The sequence below is a fragment of the Ammospiza nelsoni genome, chromosome 9, assembly GCF_027579445.1.
Source record: "Ammospiza nelsoni isolate bAmmNel1 chromosome 9, bAmmNel1.pri, whole genome shotgun sequence".
NCBI lineage: Eukaryota > Metazoa > Chordata > Aves > Passeriformes > Passerellidae > Ammospiza > Ammospiza nelsoni.
The window spans coordinates 17,065,257-17,083,078 of NC_080641.1; the positions used below are offsets into that span (position 1 = coordinate 17,065,257).

Consider the following 17,822-nt stretch of genomic DNA (forward strand, 5'->3'; position numbering starts at 1 on the left):
TTTCTGCTGTGGAATCTAAGGAAGACTCCAAAAATTTGGAATCACAGGTAGCAATTATTACCACAAGTCTTAACTAAAATGATAATTACATGAAGATGTAGCCAAAATTGGAAAGAGAACTTGTTAGTTTACTGCTTTCCTGAAAATTTGGTGTCCATTTCTTTTTTTTGCTATTCAACATTGCATTTTCTAGTGTTGCACTGTTTTCATATCAAAGCTATTTTTCCAGTGCAGATAACTCACTTTGTGCATTACTGCTTTGAGTTTTTCAGCAAGTCCTGGAATTGTACATACACATAAATTTTCTTATTCCAAGATGTCACTGTGGAATGTCTGTGAGATTCACAAAGGAATTTTCAATGAATGAATTCAGCACACTCTTCTCATTTTTAGCTGGGCTGTTCCTTGTAGTAGAACAGTTGATGTGAGTGAATGTGTGTGCAGTTGTTCCAGCAGGTGTGAGTTCTGCTGATTTGAGCATATTCTCCTTCTAGCTCTCTAGCCTGGTTCTCCACATTTGCTCTGGCATGCAACAAAGTGTATAGTTCCTCAATCACAACAACTCCTTTTAGAACTATTGGAGGATTCTGCAAAGAATAACTTATCTGGTGGAGTACCTCTTAGAAGGAATCCTTCTCTACCATGCTTTGACATCAAGTATTAGTGGTTGGCAAGATATTTTATCTTGGCTCAGGCAGCTTTTATCAGATAACCATGAGTCTGATTCAAAAGTCTCTGGTTTTAGTTATAAGCATATCCCTGAAATAAAGAGGAATTAAAATGCTCATAGGCTTTAACTATTTTTATTCCATATTACAATGAATTATTGAACTGTGCATTGCCTTTGTGAGTTATATGTTGACTTTGACAACTTAGTGCCTTTTTCTAGAAAGAATTTAGGATCCAAACTAAATATTAAGATTTAAAATTTACGTCCAAACTGCTTGTATGGTTAATGTTATATAGAATACCTTGCTGGATGTTCTCCACTAATTCTGGGCAACTGAGATGTAGCTTTCATCTTTCTTATCTCTAATTAGCAAGTTACATTAAATATCTGACAAACAACTGTTTAAAATATACTGTTTTAAGTGTTATCCAGGAAAAAAAAATTGTTACAAGGCAGAAGGTTATGATTCTCAAAGGTGAGCTAGGCTTTTAGAACTTTTTGGGGCAAGTTAAGCGTGCAGATTGTTATGGGTATTAATAGGAAAAGTGGCTGTGTATGTCTGCCTGACACCTCACCACTGTGAGGTGTTCTCTGTGTCTGCCTTCTGCTGCCATCCCACTTACCTCTGACACCAAAGCATGATGGACAACTGGCTCAGCAGAGACCTGGAAGGCTTTTCCTCTATAGCATGCTACATAGCAACTTCCAGCTTTGGAATTGCCTGAGCAGTCTTTGCCTACAGATGTGGTGGTGAAATTTTCTTAGAGAAGGAAGAACTTGTCTATAGACCGTAGGCTTTTGTACTTCCTTTTTTTCTCCATGCACTTTCCAGAGTACTTTAGGATGCTCAAGTGTATTTTTACATTTTAATCTATTTTTATTTATCTTTATCCATTTTTGTCTCTCTCTTACTTTCATCACTTTACCCCATGAGAATTCCTTTGTTCCTGAAATTTTTAAACAAAAAAAATGATATGACATATGCATATATGTTTAGATACCTCAGTATTTTTTACAGGTCAGTTATTGGAATTCTTAATAACCCATAATTCAAAGTTCTCAGGACTTGTGCAGGTAGATCTTTGTGTGCCACATTTATGACTCCAGGTCATGAAATATGACCAGATTATTTGTAGTTTATTTGCAAGGAACTTTATAAAATTCTATTTTGGTCTCAAAAAGTCAAGCAGTTAAAATCAAAGAATGTGTTTGTAAAGACTGAAGCAATTCTGTGAAAAATATTCAAAGAGAAAGAGTATAGATTTGTCCAACAAGTACCTTAGAATTGTAACTAAATCACAATAATGGAATCTACAGTAATGCCTTTGGAACTTCATGAGCTGGTATGATTGACCTGATCTGAAAGGAAAACTCTTGAACTATACTTACAGTATAGCCAATGCTTCACGGAACAAAATACTCAGAGAAACAATTTAATTAGCAAAGACAGAAAATAAAAAATAGAAAAGGAAAATGAATAATTTACTGGAGTCATTTTTATAGCACGTCTTGAAGGGAAAAGAGGGAAATAAACATTTGGGATTCCAAAAGTAAAATCAATCGGTCCTTCAGTAAACTTCTCGCACATTTATAGCCAGTAGCAATGTATGTATTCTGTAAAAATTTATGTATTTTGTGTAGGATTTCTGAGGGCCTCCATCTATGTGGAGCCATGACAGGCAGACAGGCGGGGCTGGGAAATACAGTCAATGGATCAGGAACAGCTTTAACCAATTTAGGCACATTTAAGCCAAGTGGTAACAGCATACCGAGTGCTTCTTGCAAACACACAATCCAACAGAACTCAGTGCCAAAATTCCATGGCATTCAAGACCAGCACAAAGCTCCAGAGTACTGGCTGTATTCCTGGACCTGTGTTCTCTTAGGCTCTCTGACTAAACAGTAGTTTCAGGAGCTGTTTGGGCACGGCTCCCGCTGGCTGGCACTCTGCGGACACGGAGATCTGTCCAGGCACCTCAGCCAGGAATGCTCAGGGCCAAAGAGCAAGACCATGACTTGAACTTAGCAGGGTGAGGACAGAGGTTCTACACATCCACCTTTAGGCTGCTCAGAAGGGTCACTTACCTCTTTTGTCCTACAGTTGCTTATTCTCTCATTTTTTCCTCTGCCTCACTTGGTTTTAATGTGGTTGGTGAAAGAGAAAGGGCAGAGCACTTTGGAAACACTTTGCTGGAGATGGGGGATGCATAGCTCAGGCTAACAGTGACTGTACAAAACCTCTCAAAGCACTCCAGCTCTTGAGGGAGTCATGGAAGAAATCAGAGGGGGAATTTTTCTGTATATGTAGTAGGTTTTGTAAGATGCCCAGATCAGGAAGCCTTAAAGGCTTAAGGAATTTATCTTAAAGGAATTCAGGTAAATAAAGGAGACAGTCCAGAACTGCTGACAGAGAAACAAACTGCTGCATTTGTAGTATTTCTGGAAGCTTAGAAAAAAATATTCTAAATCTAAATTAATCTGAGACACACGTGAGTCTGTAAAAGTGAAGTCAGCTTAGAATGCTGTAAAAAGCTGACTTGTAACATATAGCCATTATGTGCTATGAAACTATTTCCTACTTTATGACCGAAAAATTAGTAAAAAAATATAGAATTGGTAAAATTGCAGATCATTGCTTGATTTATTTTTTTTTTCAGTTTCTGGAAATTTATATGGAAGGAATGTTGCAATTATTAGTTTACTATTATTTATTACTATAAATTTACTATTTAAAACTATTCTCCATTTTTTTTTAATTTTCTAAAGGTTACTGTTATGATAGATGTAAAGTTATTTTGGAAATAGAATTATGAATTTTCCCACCTGTAGATTTCCATCAGTTATGATGTCTTGTCGTTAAAGATGAAACAGGCACAGGTATACTAACAAGGGTATTCATTTGCCCCTCTTTTGTGTGAAACAAAGAAATAAATCCTGCTAGAAGTACATAAATCTTAAAAATCAGCCCCTTGTGGGGAAATAGTGAGAGAATGAATTTAATGGGTTTTGACCAAGACCATGTGCCAATTTCCAACAAACTTATTTTTATGTGAGCATAAGAAGCTCCTGGATGAGAAAATTTATAGTGGAAATGTTGGCAGAAATTGACCTAATGCTGCCTAAATAGTACCACTATGTTAAGAAATACACTGGATACCAGACAGCTTTCTCTGGAAAATGATAAACATTCAGAATCTCTGTAGGGGATCTCAGCAGAGCCATTTTTATTATCCAGAATAGTGGGTCTCTTTCTGTGATGTTGTTTTTATACATGATATATGGAAATAGAGGCAAAATCAACATTTTTTAGCAGTTACATTTTTTTCCAACACAATCTATAGTGTGTATTTACACAGTGCTCACTTAATTATATTTTATTCAAATAACTGTCTCTATTTTACTGACTATTTTATTTTATTTTATTTTATTTTATTTGTCTCCTTTCAGACTACATATGTGATGCAAACTCATAATTATACTGTGGATCACATGCATGCTGAGCTGAGCTGCATGCTGGTAATAGGAAGTGCCCTGAATTAAATCTTAGGAATTTAGACTGATTCCCAGTGTAGAAGTAAACAAACCATGAAAATCACAGATCAGAACTTACACTTTCTCACTCTCTCCTTTTAATACCAGGCATGATTTTAAGCCAGACTTTTTCACCTAGTCCATTTGGTATTAATTTGAATTGTTCTGCCATGTGAACAATAGTTGTTTTCCATAACAGCAGCAGAAATTAAGTAGATATGTTATTTATAACCATAGATGGAAATGTCTAAGCATTATGTGCCTGGTTTTGTTTCTGAATGTGAACTCAGTGCTCCTGATGAACTGTAGACTACCTTTGGTTTTGTTATTTAATCTGCATATGCTTTCCTGCAGGGTGAGATCCAGCAGCTGTTGATTATAGCTGATCCCAGAGCTGCATTTGACTATTGTGAGCATTATAGCCCAGACTGTGACTCCCCAGTGCCCAATGCTGCTCAGGCTCAAGATCCTCAAGTTGATGAGGTGAGTAATCAGTCGTGTATTACTGGATTTATTGCACATTAGTGGCTGTGCTGGAGAAAAATTACCCAAGGAACACTTCCAGCTAAATGGCATGCATTGTTCTAGAGGTGGAGAAATCAGCTTGCAGGAGCGCATTCATTTTTGCTGTCTACTCATTTATGTCAAGCATTCAAAGGAACCTATCACCCTAGTTCCATTTGAACAATCATCATTCTCAGTGAAGTTAAACTGTAATTCTTTTTAAAAATTATGGCAGTATGAGTTTGTCTACTCATGCATATTTATTCTTCCTGTGTAGGTTTTTTTTTTAATTTTACTGATGCTGGATTTCAACAAATGCCACATTTGAAAGACGTGGGAGCTTTGAGTATCCCACAATTTTGAACTTCTCCTGTTAAAAGTGCCCTGTGTTTTAATGAGCTGCATGCACAAATGCATGTGCACACAAAAGTATTTCAGCCAGTTCCACTCACAGGAGGTAAACCAACAAGGACAAAACAGAGTAGGAATTTTTCCCAGAAACACGAAAGATATTTGGAGAAACCATTAGTCACTGTAGACAGTTCTCACAGCCACAAACTGAATCATTCACCAGGTCAAGATAGGTCCTCAGATTAGACCTCTGAGCCCTTGTATGTACTGCTGTACACATTCTAAGTACTTGCATTGAGCAGTGTAAAGGGAAAAGCTTTCCCAAAATGTAACAATCATAACTGAACTTGGCTCTGGACAGCTTGTATGCACACCATGTGTGATCTGACTGGTTATTACTATTGATTGCTCAAGAGATCAGCGTTAAAAACTTGCTGAACTGTTTTTAGATGTCTGCTTTGAGCCTGTTTTGGGACCAAACATTTTCTAAACAAGTGCTAATGTTATTTGTTGTTACTATTTATTCTGACTTAAAATTATGTCAGCAGAGGACTTCCTCCCACATCCATTCCATCTGAGGTGTAGTTCAAGATGTGTCAAGTCACCTACACACAGGCAGAAGACCTTACACTGCATTAGAGTGTGTGGGGTCTGGGCTTTTCAGGAGGACTCCAGAGGACCTGCTGTCCATGTGCCTGCATGCCTGGATCTCCATATTCCAAACCAGAACAGATTGAAAGCTTATTGCTGTTAATTTATTCAAAGACAAAAAAAAAGATAGCAAGACCCAAGGGGTTTTTTTGTAATTAAGTTTCAAAGAAAAATTTAATTTTGCTTGGGAATTTTCCTGGGCTTTGCTTTTATTTGCCTGCTCTTGGGTTTAGTGGTTTTTAATGTGTTTTTCAAAGGCCTATTTTCCCTCTTGGTAACACAGAGTTTGTGGGAGTACCTACAGAGAAAAATATAAAATCAAGGATACTAATTTGCAGTGTAACATTTTAAAATTAATTTGGAAATAAATTGAAGAGCACTTAATGATTAATAAAATGGACAACTGCTGTTTCCATTTATTTCATTTTTTGCTGAGAGAGGTGATTGGATTATTTTACTTAGCTTTCTGACCTAAGACACAATTTTTTTTTTGTGCTCCTTGTGTCACTTTGCATAAATATTCTCAGTGAAGTCAATAGATTTCTTCAATATGTAATAGTGATCTAAAATAATTGCATCAGCGATGCTACCGATGTGATAAATAGGAAATACAATAAATGGCAGACTGAATTTATAGAATGATAGAATAGTCTACTAAATAGTAAAAAACCAGCTTGTTGAGGCAGGCTACTTTATAATCTTTTGAGAAGGAGCCTGTCAAATCACACAGATAGTTTATTTTAAGGAAATAAATGAAACAAGTTTTATTTAGGTACTGAAAGAATTGGTAGAAGACAGCAGTGTTGATTTTTTGTAAACTGTAATTGCAAAACTAAATAAGATGTTAAAAGAGAAAAATACATTTGCAGCTAGTCTATAAGGAAAATAATTGTTTTAAAATGCTTCATTATATGTTTTGAGGAGATTATAATTTTGATTAGTGATATTGATAGATATTATAGACTTAGACCTTGGCAAAGCTTCTGACTTGTCAACATATAATATTTTCATTTTTTAAATAAAGGTATTGTACGGTAAAGTACATGAGAAAGAGATTTGAATCTGGGTGCCTTATTTCAGAAATTACTATAAACAATGAGCTGTCACTGAATTAAATTTTTAGCAGAGTTTCTTAGTAATTCTGCTAGAAATACAGAAATGTGTATAAAATGGATGGCATTAAAAATTGTCAGTCATGATACTGCAGAGCAGTAAACAGTGATGGAGACACAACTGAAGGCAATGTTGCACACATACAAGCCAAAGAAATAACTGCAGGGCAAACATGATGAACTCAGTAGTACATTGCAATAACAGTCTGCATGCATGTGGTAACAGAAGAACCTTTCATCTGCAGCAGATTGTCCCCATCTGGGATACTAATCATGCTGAAAGACAGCATGGAAAGATTATTGTTCAGCTTGATTGGTTTCATGGTTTGATCTTCAGTGTTTTCACACAAACTCTTGTGGTAGGAAGAAGGAAGAGGGAAAACTGGGCAAAAGGCTAGGCAGGATTGTGTCTTCAGAGTCTGGATTAAACCAGCAGAAGCTAAAAATATTTGTTGGGCACTAGCTTCAAAATATGCTGATTGTTAAAGAAGGGTAAAAGTTTTTCCCAAAATAGTACGATGCATGTCTTAGTTTGTGAATAAAAAGAATTCTGATGCAATATTACCTCTGCATGCTGTCACTTGGAACATAGACTGCATCATCACATATGTGGCTCGCTCACCTTATGGAAAGATCCAGGACAAAAAGAAAACGTAGACGAAACGGGGTGGGGGAGAAGAAAGATCAGTAATTTCAATTAGGAAAATATCTACTACAGTTTGTAGGAAAAAAAGAACAAATTACCAAAATGATGATTCTCTAGATGTCTTCAGGCCAAGGATAGAGACCTTTCTGAAATTTGGGGACATATTATTCATACTTTAGTTGACTCAGTTACAGAGTGACCATAGGAAATTTTGAAGTCTACAAGTTCGCAAGAGTTAGCCAAGATGGTCTAATAGTCCCTTTTGGCATTATGGCTCTGAGCCTTTGAATTATTGCAGTCCAGGATAAGAAACTGATACTTGGTTTAAAGATAAATTATGTGATTTCAGAGCCTATTAATATGTGTTTCCAGCACTGATTACAAAACCCAAAGGAAGTGGCTGACTTTTCATCACTAAAATAGAAAATTATGTTGGTGAAATTGCATTTGGGAAGATGAATAGGATTTCTCTTAAACTGCACACTTTTTTGGTCTCCTGGCAAGCTCACAGCCTAGTAAGGCATTCAGTCTGAAAAGCTGGATATTTCTAGACCACTAAAGAAGCATCTAGAGAGAAGGATTTACGTAAAAAGATACTGGTTTAAGGGCATAAGTACTTTGTTTAGCTGAATGTAATCCTTATTGCTTTAGGCAATGCTTCTTTCTCCAAAGGAGCAAATAATAAAATATGCAGTGTTTTAGGCTTGGGGGCACTTCTTTCAATAGCAGTGTTGATTTAAACGAGTCATTTTGTGAATTTGTTTCCACCATATGCTCTTGTTCCAGTTCAGCTGGTGGAATTGTCTATTGGAATTTGTTTTGGGAAGGGTCTAAGACTTCATCTAGACTAAAAATAATTACCAACCATAAAATTGGAAAAATATGGAATACCTTGTGGTGAATTTCCATTAAATGAGCCTGAGAGTACATGTCACAGCATCAGAAATAGAAAATTTGCTTTTTAAAATATTTGAGTTTTTCTCAAGGCCTTATGACTTCATTGTGCTCTCAGATATAAATTTACTGGACCCTGATTTGTAATCAAATTGTCTTTATCAATTATACCTTAAGTGTTGCATTGAGATTTCCATTTTCTTGTTGCATTTTCTTTTTCTTTTGCATCACATTCAAACTGCAGTCTGGGGGGTCCAACAGAGAGGATTTCAATGCCTACTTTCTACTTACAGGATCTCTTCATGCCTGAATCAAATACCAAGTTTACCCCAAGCAAAGTTCTGGAAGAATCAAACATCTCACAGTCAGATTCACAAAAATAGCAGGCTGTGAATAGAGATATAGAACTAGTCAGCCTAGAAAAGGAGGACATATCTTAAATTCAACCCTTGTCTGTAGGCTTACCCAGCTGTGCTGTCCTGTTCCCCACGACATTCTTCTCCCTCAGCAAGGTCAACTCCTGCATCCTCACTTTTCCCTTCCTATAATGGGTGAGCTGAGGATTTCAAGATATCAGCTTTGGACCTGATTGGGTCATTATATTTCCATTTTAATTCAGTCAGTCCCTTTCTGGACTCAAGTGACTGTGTTATGTGTCTAAAAAAGATTTATTTAACTGGGCAACCTCTAACTACCTTTTGTGTTCATGCTCTGCAGAATGTGTTGCACTTGGCTGCTGGCCAGGACTGTGGGCTCTGTGTGAGCAGTTCAGGTTGAGCTGTTGGGATAGATGCATGTCAGAGCCCTCCCTATACAGAATGCTTCTATTCCCCTGGGATTTGTTCATCAGACCTAAGTGTCATTCAGACTGAAAACAGGAGAGCAGTAGATAAATAGTAATATCCGTACACTTTACTCTGTTATTTATTGTCATTTATTTCCATCTTCAAGACACGTTTTAATTAAAATGTGCATCAGTCTTCCTTGTTCTTGCTTGTGAATAGCCAGGTGTAAATCTCTGTCTGTTGTCAAGGTCAGAGTGATGACCTCAGCAGTTGGCACTACACAAAAAGGTGATGTCTAGAAGTTCAGGAATCTTTGGCTTTTTTCACATTGAATGTATGACTTGGTTTTAAGGATCCCATATGGGTTTGCAATTATATTTTAAAACTATCAACACTGTTTTTCTTAAAGATACACACCTATGATTTTTTTTATAAATACCTTGTGAACAATCTGGCCTCTATCCTGTCTTCAAACCCCTTTTTACTATAAATGGAAATGTATTAAATTCCTTTCCAGTTCAATCACATATGCTTTGCCAGCTCACAGAAATTAGAGAAGTGACAGACCTAGCCAGTCTTCATCATCCTTGATGTTGGGCAGTGTATTTTCTGGAGTATCTTCAGGTCTTTTCAAAGGAATCAGCTATCAGGCTTTCAAATCTCCTCTTCGAAAATTAGTCTGTAACCTAGTGAATCACATGATCTGACTTCTGCTGAAGAAATGCCTCTCCAAAGGAACTCCGCTTCATTTATTTTGGATCTATCCCAAACTAATGGATTATTTTGAGACATGAAATGTTTTCTTTTAATGAAATGAATTTGGTAAATTAAAAGTGCAAATGGCCCCTAAATGTCTTGACTTGGAGGCTTCAAGCATCCTTTCAGAATGTGTTAATTTAGTGTCCTTTGGGGTGTTTGACTGGTCAGAAAGAACAGTTTTCTGAAAAATGCAGAAAAGTGATTATTTTTATGTTTAATCTTATGTTTATTTTTATCTTTAGAATTGCAGTTAGCTAATTTAGCCGATATTAAAAACTATGATCTTCCTAGCTCTCTTTTTCTTTACATAGATATATAAACTTTTTATACAAGGGAGTAACATAATAGAGAACCTTAAGAGCATTATTCTCCTTTTGAAAGAGGATATCTTTGGAAACTGAAGATAATGTTCTTATTTCCTTTTATCTCCTTGCTTGTATCACTTTTATGAACAATATAAGGGCTCTGTGGTAGAAAAGGCCATCCTTTGAATCTTTTAACTTTCCTTCTGCCCTAAGATCAACATCTTCTACCACTTATTTATTTATAATATTGCAGCTGATTTTTAAAACTCTCATTTTGATTGGCATCCTTTACTTTATTGCATTTTGTAAAGTGTTAGTGAGCCTAGAATATTTCAAAGTAATCTTTGCCTTTTTAGCTTATACATGATTAACCATAATTTTTAAGAATTGGAAAAACTGAGATTATGACTGTTCTTTGGTTGAGGATTTAGATTATTAATTATTTTTATTTGGAAATATAAAGCAAAAATTGCTAAAATCTACATTTGGAATGGGACGTTAGGTTTTTAGAGTATGGATAGCAGAAGAATTGGTTTCAATAGTAAGGTTTCCTTCAGAATGTTTAAGTTATTTCCCAGTTCAAATAGGCTTTGCATGATGCTGATCCTCTGCTTCTAAAATTCATCTGATGAAGAAAACAGTTCATCTCTTTAATTGGAATTGCATGATGATCTGGTAGTGTAATATAATCACTCTGGTAAAGAAAGCATGAGGTCATAATGGAAACATTTTGTCCCATCAAAAAGCAGCAGGTTTCATTCTTCCTTTCATTTGTAAGAAGATAGTCATATGCAATATTCATTACAAGAATGGCTGTTTAGTAACTATTGGTGTCTTAACACAGAAGATAGAAAAGCAAGAGGAAGAAAATTGCATCACTTCTGAAGTATGTGTTACCTGATGTCTCTTAGCTGAAATCCCTTGCCAAGTTGAACCTATTATTTATTTTGAAATTCTAGATCCTTTCTCCTATATATTCAAGAATCTACTCATTATCTTTCCTCGATTGGTGGTGCAGCTATGATAGATTTCTGTGAACTGCCCAAATTCTGTGAACTGACAGCAGCCCAAATTCTGTGAATGGACAACCGACAACTGAGTTTTGTGAATCCAAAATGTAAAGGAACTTTTCTCAAGATTGGTTGAGGTCAAATGGAGTGGATCATACCCCTGTCTCTGGTGATCTGATAAAGGTGACCTTTCAGTTGTGTAGCTCATGAAAATGAAGGAATATGTGCCACATATCCAGTCTTAACTGGATAATGTTAATGGCAGGGTAAGTTTGAGTTACCAGCTTCACAGCAGGTGACTAAAGCCATCAAATCTGTCACTCATGTTTCTATATTTAGTCTTCATTTACCTGACTAGTCCTTCACTAGTCCTGTTGTGTCCTATTAAAAACAGGGTACAGCCTTCATCAGGTCAAGTTGGTAAAATCATTCTGTGAATAAATAATATTTCTAAAGTGCATCTTTACATCAGCTGAAGGTGTAGAGATGCATTCCTGAAGGTGAAGGTGTAGCGACAGATTGTGCCTCAGGAAATACACCTGGAAGATTTTACATCTATATTTAACTCTTTGCAGCAGGACCTCGAGTTCAATTCAAAACATATTTTCTGTTTATCAGCTGGTGTGAAACATGAAGTTGCTGGTTTTTCAGAAAAAAGTCTTGGGAAAGGAAGGGTTGTTAAGAATAAAGTTTATCTTTTAGAATGTTTAGACTACTACATATTTTCACTTGTGCTCTTTGTATCAGTGGGACTACAAATTACTGCAAATTCAAAACTGTTTGAATATGGTTTTGGGATAGTGGCCGCATGTCCTAGCTTGTAAGTTCAAGAATTTTTGTAATACCCCTCTGATACTGTGATCTTAAAGTGGAAGGTCTTCACCTGCTTGGCAGTAATCTGACTCCAGCATGGAACTTGTCATTCCCCACCTCTCATCCATTCCTATTATTTCTTTCTGCGTGCTCACATATCGGTGCAACCAAAATATACTCTTGTATTTGTGATCACATTTTGCATATAAGAAAAGTTTCACTTTCTTTAACAGAAATGAGTGAAGCACAATACTCAAAAGTATTTTCTGTGTCATTATGCATGATGCAATAAATCTGTCCACATACTTGTGCTTTTTTTATATGTTTTCTAGTTTTCATTCATAAATTTCTGACTTTTTGAACTAGGCTTCTTAGCATAAATATCGGGTTATTCACTACTTTTTTAATACTAATATACTTGGCATATATAATATTTTTCCTTCCTCCCCCCCCCCCCCCCCCAATCTACATTTCTGTTTAGTTTATGGCCTCTGAAAAACTACTTATAACCCACTGTTGCAATTTTATTAGTCATGTGGTTGGCACCATTCAGCACAGCCATTCAACTTACCTTGAGAAAAGCCATACTACTGAGATTTGCAAAACAGTTATAATACTGAGCAACACAGAGTTATATTTTAATTGTCAGTTGGTCAAAGTGACTGCTGGAATGAATGCTTCCAGTTTCAGAATAGGTTTACATTGCTTACGAAAGAGGAATTTGTGTGTCTATAAGTTACTGAAACAAACTCCTAACAGCATATTAAACTTAAATCTGACTAACCACATGGTAGTTCTGTCAAAAATGTTGCTCCACTTGGACTCTCAGGAGTATCAGAAGTGGAGTAATAGAAACCCATGTAAAAGGATTTTTAAGTTATTAAGGGCCTTTCAACTTTAGCCTTATACTTGCTGAGGAAATAAACTTCTGTGCATTAAAATCATAAGTAAACAATTGTATCAAAAAACATTGCTAGAGGGAACAGTTAAACCAGTGTTTTGTTCACATGGTAGCATGTAGTTTGGAATATGGAGATCTATTTTAATTTGTAATTTCTTCTAACATATCAATTTCTTTTTGATAATGATGACTTTTATGAATCCTCAGACTGATTTGGAAGTGTAATGTACTAATTCTCTTTCTCATCATCATCATGAAACAAGCAGATATTGTCTTCATTTTACAGACAATGGTGCTGACTTGTAAGAGGAGAGAAGGATTTCAGAAGGAACAAGTTCACATGAGGCACATTTGAATATTTCTTCTTAAAGGGAAAGCAAACACTTGTCCCTCTGGCCACAGCTGTGCCTTCTTTTGGCTTCCTGGGCACATAAAGAGTAAACACAGTCTGCTTGAATTTGTCAGACCTACCAGTTCTTGTAGCTTCAAGCGCGGTAGGAGTGGGAAGATAGTTTAAAGTTGCCCTTTCTTCTCAGTTCTGACGAGTTGTACTTGGTGCAGATAATATGGAGACCAGGATCTTGGCACAGTCAAGACTACAGCTCAGGAGTTCCTGGCTCCCTAGATCATGCTCACAACACTACACAAGCCAATTCTAAAGCTACTTTCTCTTGAAAAGTTTGTGTGCCAAATCTTCATTTGATAAAAATTATAGAAACAGAGTTATGGAGCAATTTACAGAAGCTGAATCTGAAATGAAATTACAGCAATGAGGCTTTGCTCAGGAAATTTGTACCATGGAGCTGTCCTGGTTTTCAAACTCGACATCAAACAAGAGGAAGATAACCATGTTTTCTTGTGAGCTGTGGCCTCTCCTTTATCTGAAATTGTTTATTCGTGTCAGATATTGGCATCTCTGCTCTTCTGATCACCTGAAAAAAATACAAGTAAAATAGGTATTATTTGAAATTTAAAGATTAAATAAATATATGGTTTCACAAAAATTGGTTGGTGCTCCCAGTAGTCAAAATTATACTTGATTCTTCTTTGCAGTCTAATTAATGTGAGATTTTTTTCTGGCATTACTATTTACTTTTTACTACTTCTGTACTGTGCTTTGAAAGAAATGAGAAGTTTTGACGTTTTCTCCCCTAAATGAATAATTATATTGAATTGTTAATAGTGCCTTAATTTTGTTAATCTTTACTCCTAAGTAAAGGTGAAGAAACTTTCCAGTATTGCTAATCTAGCTTGCTACCTCTAACATGGGAATGCCTGATATTTTTCCATTTGCGATGTAGTACACACCAGAAGATTTTGTCGAATATGACTATGAGTATGGGGATGCAGATTATAAAGAAACTGATTCTGTAACAGAGGGACTCCCACTGTTCGAAGAGACAGTAGCACAAACAGAGGTAACAGAATCTGATCTGTTTGTTGTGTGGTGTCCAGCTGTCCCCTACCACATGGTTTGTCAATTTGTGTCTTTGTATATGAGCTTGATGCTTTCCTCTCACTCATTTCTTTACTTCGTAGCTGTAACCTTTGCTTTCAGTTAGAGATGGAAGGTCTCACGGCTGACAGCATTCATCTTGCATTTGATTACCCTTCTTTCCTTCACACTTTCTCAATTTCCTTTTCATTTTATTTATGTTTTCCCATTCCATCTTTCATAACGTTTGCAGAAAAAGAAAGCCATGGTCAAAAAGAAGAAGAGGACAGTGGCCACTAGCTCAAAGGACAAACCTCAAAAGGCCACAACAAAAAAAACTGAAAAATATGCGTCCAAGAAGAAGAAAAGTTATCAAGCAGCAACAAAAGACAAACTAGGGGTAAAGGTAGCCAAGAAATAATCAAGATCTTTCCCAGACTAAGACTGGAAGATCTTTGATGAGAAAAAAATTTACCTAACCCCACTAGATGAATACATCTGGCTAATACCATAACCTGAATAACAGCAATACCTCTTGAATTTTCATACAAGATTTTTTTTTAATAATGGATTTGTTTTTTCACACTAGGCCAACGTTATTGATGGATTTCAAGACTATAACATAGCTGAAAATGACTATGGGCCCCAGACAGAAGCTCCTTCCAGAGCTACTGAAGCAAATGAGGTAATAAGGACTCTCAAGAAAATACTTGTCCCGCCGGGTGCTACTCATTAAAAGAGTACAAATGCATTTTAAAAGGATGGATTTCTGTGTAAATGATACAAAATCTACCAGCACTTTATGTGATTTTATACTTTCTCAGCCAATAGCAGAAACTACTATTTTCTTGGGCAGAACTCCCATTAATTCTTTAGAGATCTGCTGAATCTTCAGCCTGAAGAGTTCATGTTTCTGGAAATAATTCAGTGATATGTGGTGTGGGAATGTGGTGTTGCTGCTTTCAGTGTGGATGTGAATGGAGCTATGTCTAGCACAAACTAGGTTAGATATTAGACATAGTCCTCCTGATCTAATAGGAAGGAGAGTCTCTAATTTTTCCTGTAATTTTTAAGGCGCAGCATAAAAGAGCCTAACACAAGACAAAGAATGGCTGCCACCAGAGGAAGTTGAGGCAGAAGCCATCGTTTCCTTTTCATAGTTTTCAGCTAACAAAACCAAATTACTTGATTTTCATTGTTCTATTAAAAAGAAACATTATGATTTAAAGTATCAAGAAAGATAAAATCATTATTTTAACTTACATTAGAAAGCACATTTCTAGAAAGCCAGAATATCAGGTCTAAACATTATTTTGTTAAAATTACTGCACCTAAGCCGGTGTTGATTAATATGTTTGCATATTAATTAACACTAGTGTTAGAAAAATGATGGCGGATTTTAAGAAAATTGTTCTCATTTTTCTTTTCCTTTTCCTTTCAAAATTAAGATTGTTGCTTAAAAGATGTACAAAACTCCCCCTCACCTCTTTCCCCTGAATATCTGAAAAGAGAAAGAGTCCCCATTTGTTCTATGCTTTTCCTCTTATGTATCTTGGAAGGTGAAGGTGAATTAAGGTATGTTTTACTCATTTTGCTGTTAAGCATTCTTGTGTTCAGTCTCATGTTTGCTTCTCACAGATTGATCAACAAATGTATCTAAATCATTCCATTTCCTGGGCAATTCTAAGCTGAGTGTACAATTGTACAGCTGTAATGAGGTATATTCAAAGTGCTAAATGCTCTCCTTGGTGAGAGCACTTCTTCATAAAGGTAAAATTTGGCTTAGAATTGGTTCTGATCTCTGTTTGTTACAGCTATAAGGTAGAAGTTACACTCCTGTAACTATTGGAATTAGGCAAGTGTTAAATCAGAATCTGGCCTTCTATTTTAATTGCAATAAATTTCAATGTTATTATTAGATCAAGACTTTTAATTACATTGGATGTTGATTGGCTTCTGAATATTTTCAAGATCATACTACTTCATATTGTCTGATCATTTTATATTAGAAATATCTGAACTTCAGTTTCTTTCAAAATTGTCCTGTATGGAAAATTATTGAAAGACCTTATTATAACAGAATAAAGCAATCCTTCTTTACTTCACAAATGGTTTTGTACATCTCAAATATAGCATTCTTTTAAACTGCTTTAGTGCTTTTAAGATGTTTGCTTGGTTTGACAGCTTACATACGTTAAGATGAAAGCTTAGATTTCTGAAATCTTAAAATTATTCTGAATTGTACAAGGAGAACTTAGACAAAAAATATGCAAATTACCATGACACACAACAAGTCATGCCTTTTACTGATAAATAAACTTCAAAATTGTTAACGAGAGGAAAGAAGTTTAGCTCAGCATTGGTGTTCATAGACAGAAAATAATGTAAAAGGCTGGGCTTAACTAAAGTGATGCTTGCACCTCCTCCACATTGCTATTATAAAAAGATTTGAACTTATTCACTGCTCATTGCATATGTTCATTCATGAGTGCTTGTAAGAGTGAAACCAAGCAGCGAAATTCAGCTATATTTGGCACTAAAGTAACATTACGCAAGCAGTACACATAATACTGGATATATTGAATTCAGTGGTTTTGGAAATAAAAAACCAAAGCATATGAAAACATTACTTCTTTGTACTACTTATACAAAGATCTTTTAATTACTCTGAAAGGCTGAGCTTCCATTCCTTCAGACTCTAATTAAAAGACAATATGCTGTAGTTCTACTGTTCTTTCTTCTTTTGACAAGTCATCATGGTGGATCAGCGTATGCTTACATTGCTTTACTAACAATAACCCACATATTCCTCCTATTCCCAAATCTTTGCTACTGATACGAATAGCAAAATCCTGTTGAAGAAGTATTTGCTGAAGAATACATAACTGGAGAGGATTATGATAAAAAAACTGAGGCAACTGAATATGGAAGCAGAGGAGTAGACCTCAGTGAATCTGATCTGCTGGTAGATGGAGATTTAGGAGAATATGATTTTTATGAATATAAAGAATATGAAGAGAAACCAACTGATTCCACTAATGAGGAGTTTGGTCCAGGTGTTCCTGCAGAGACCGATATCACAGAAACAAGCGTAAGTTGACTGGAGGCATAATGCAGATTAATTTAATTTAGCAATTCTTTTATAATTACAGTCTCAGAACTGCACAAACCCAGAACTCCTTGTGCATATTAGATATATTCTCATTTCCAATAGCCTTTGGATCAAGGCCATCCTCTTAGTAATATTGAATGTTTTATTTTTATCATGTAAGATTTTTGTCTCATTTGCTGAAGGGAGTAAGGGAGGGTGGGAGATGGGAGGAAAAGGAAAGAGGAGATGGAATTCAAAAAATAAATTATTAAAGTAACAGTTTTAAAAACCTTTCTAAACTAGAGCTAAAGCTGGAAAGAACATAAATTCTAGTGCAGGTACAAGTGCTGTAATTAATATTTTT

The 17,822-nt window shown here is 35.8% G+C and overlaps 1 protein-coding gene across 4 annotated transcripts in view; it reads left to right on the forward strand.

Annotated features, from left to right (window-relative positions):
- COL11A1 (collagen type XI alpha 1 chain) overlaps window positions 1–17,822 on the forward strand; it is a 124,145-nt gene that overhangs the window by 26,968 nt on the left and 79,355 nt on the right. Inside the window, exons 5-8 of one of the 4 annotated variants that reach the window (XM_059477821.1) lie at window positions 4,556–4,684; window positions 14,234–14,350; window positions 14,957–15,052; window positions 17,213–17,458. In XM_059477821.1, coding sequence (XP_059333804.1) covers window positions 4,556–4,684; window positions 14,234–14,350; window positions 14,957–15,052; window positions 17,213–17,458 — 588 coding nt within the window. Of the gene's footprint in view, window positions 1–4,555; window positions 4,685–14,233; window positions 14,351–14,620; window positions 14,774–14,956; window positions 15,053–17,212; window positions 17,459–17,822 lie in introns of all 4 variants that reach the window. The other 3 variants (XM_059477820.1, XM_059477822.1, XM_059477823.1) reach the window with 3 other exon arrangements.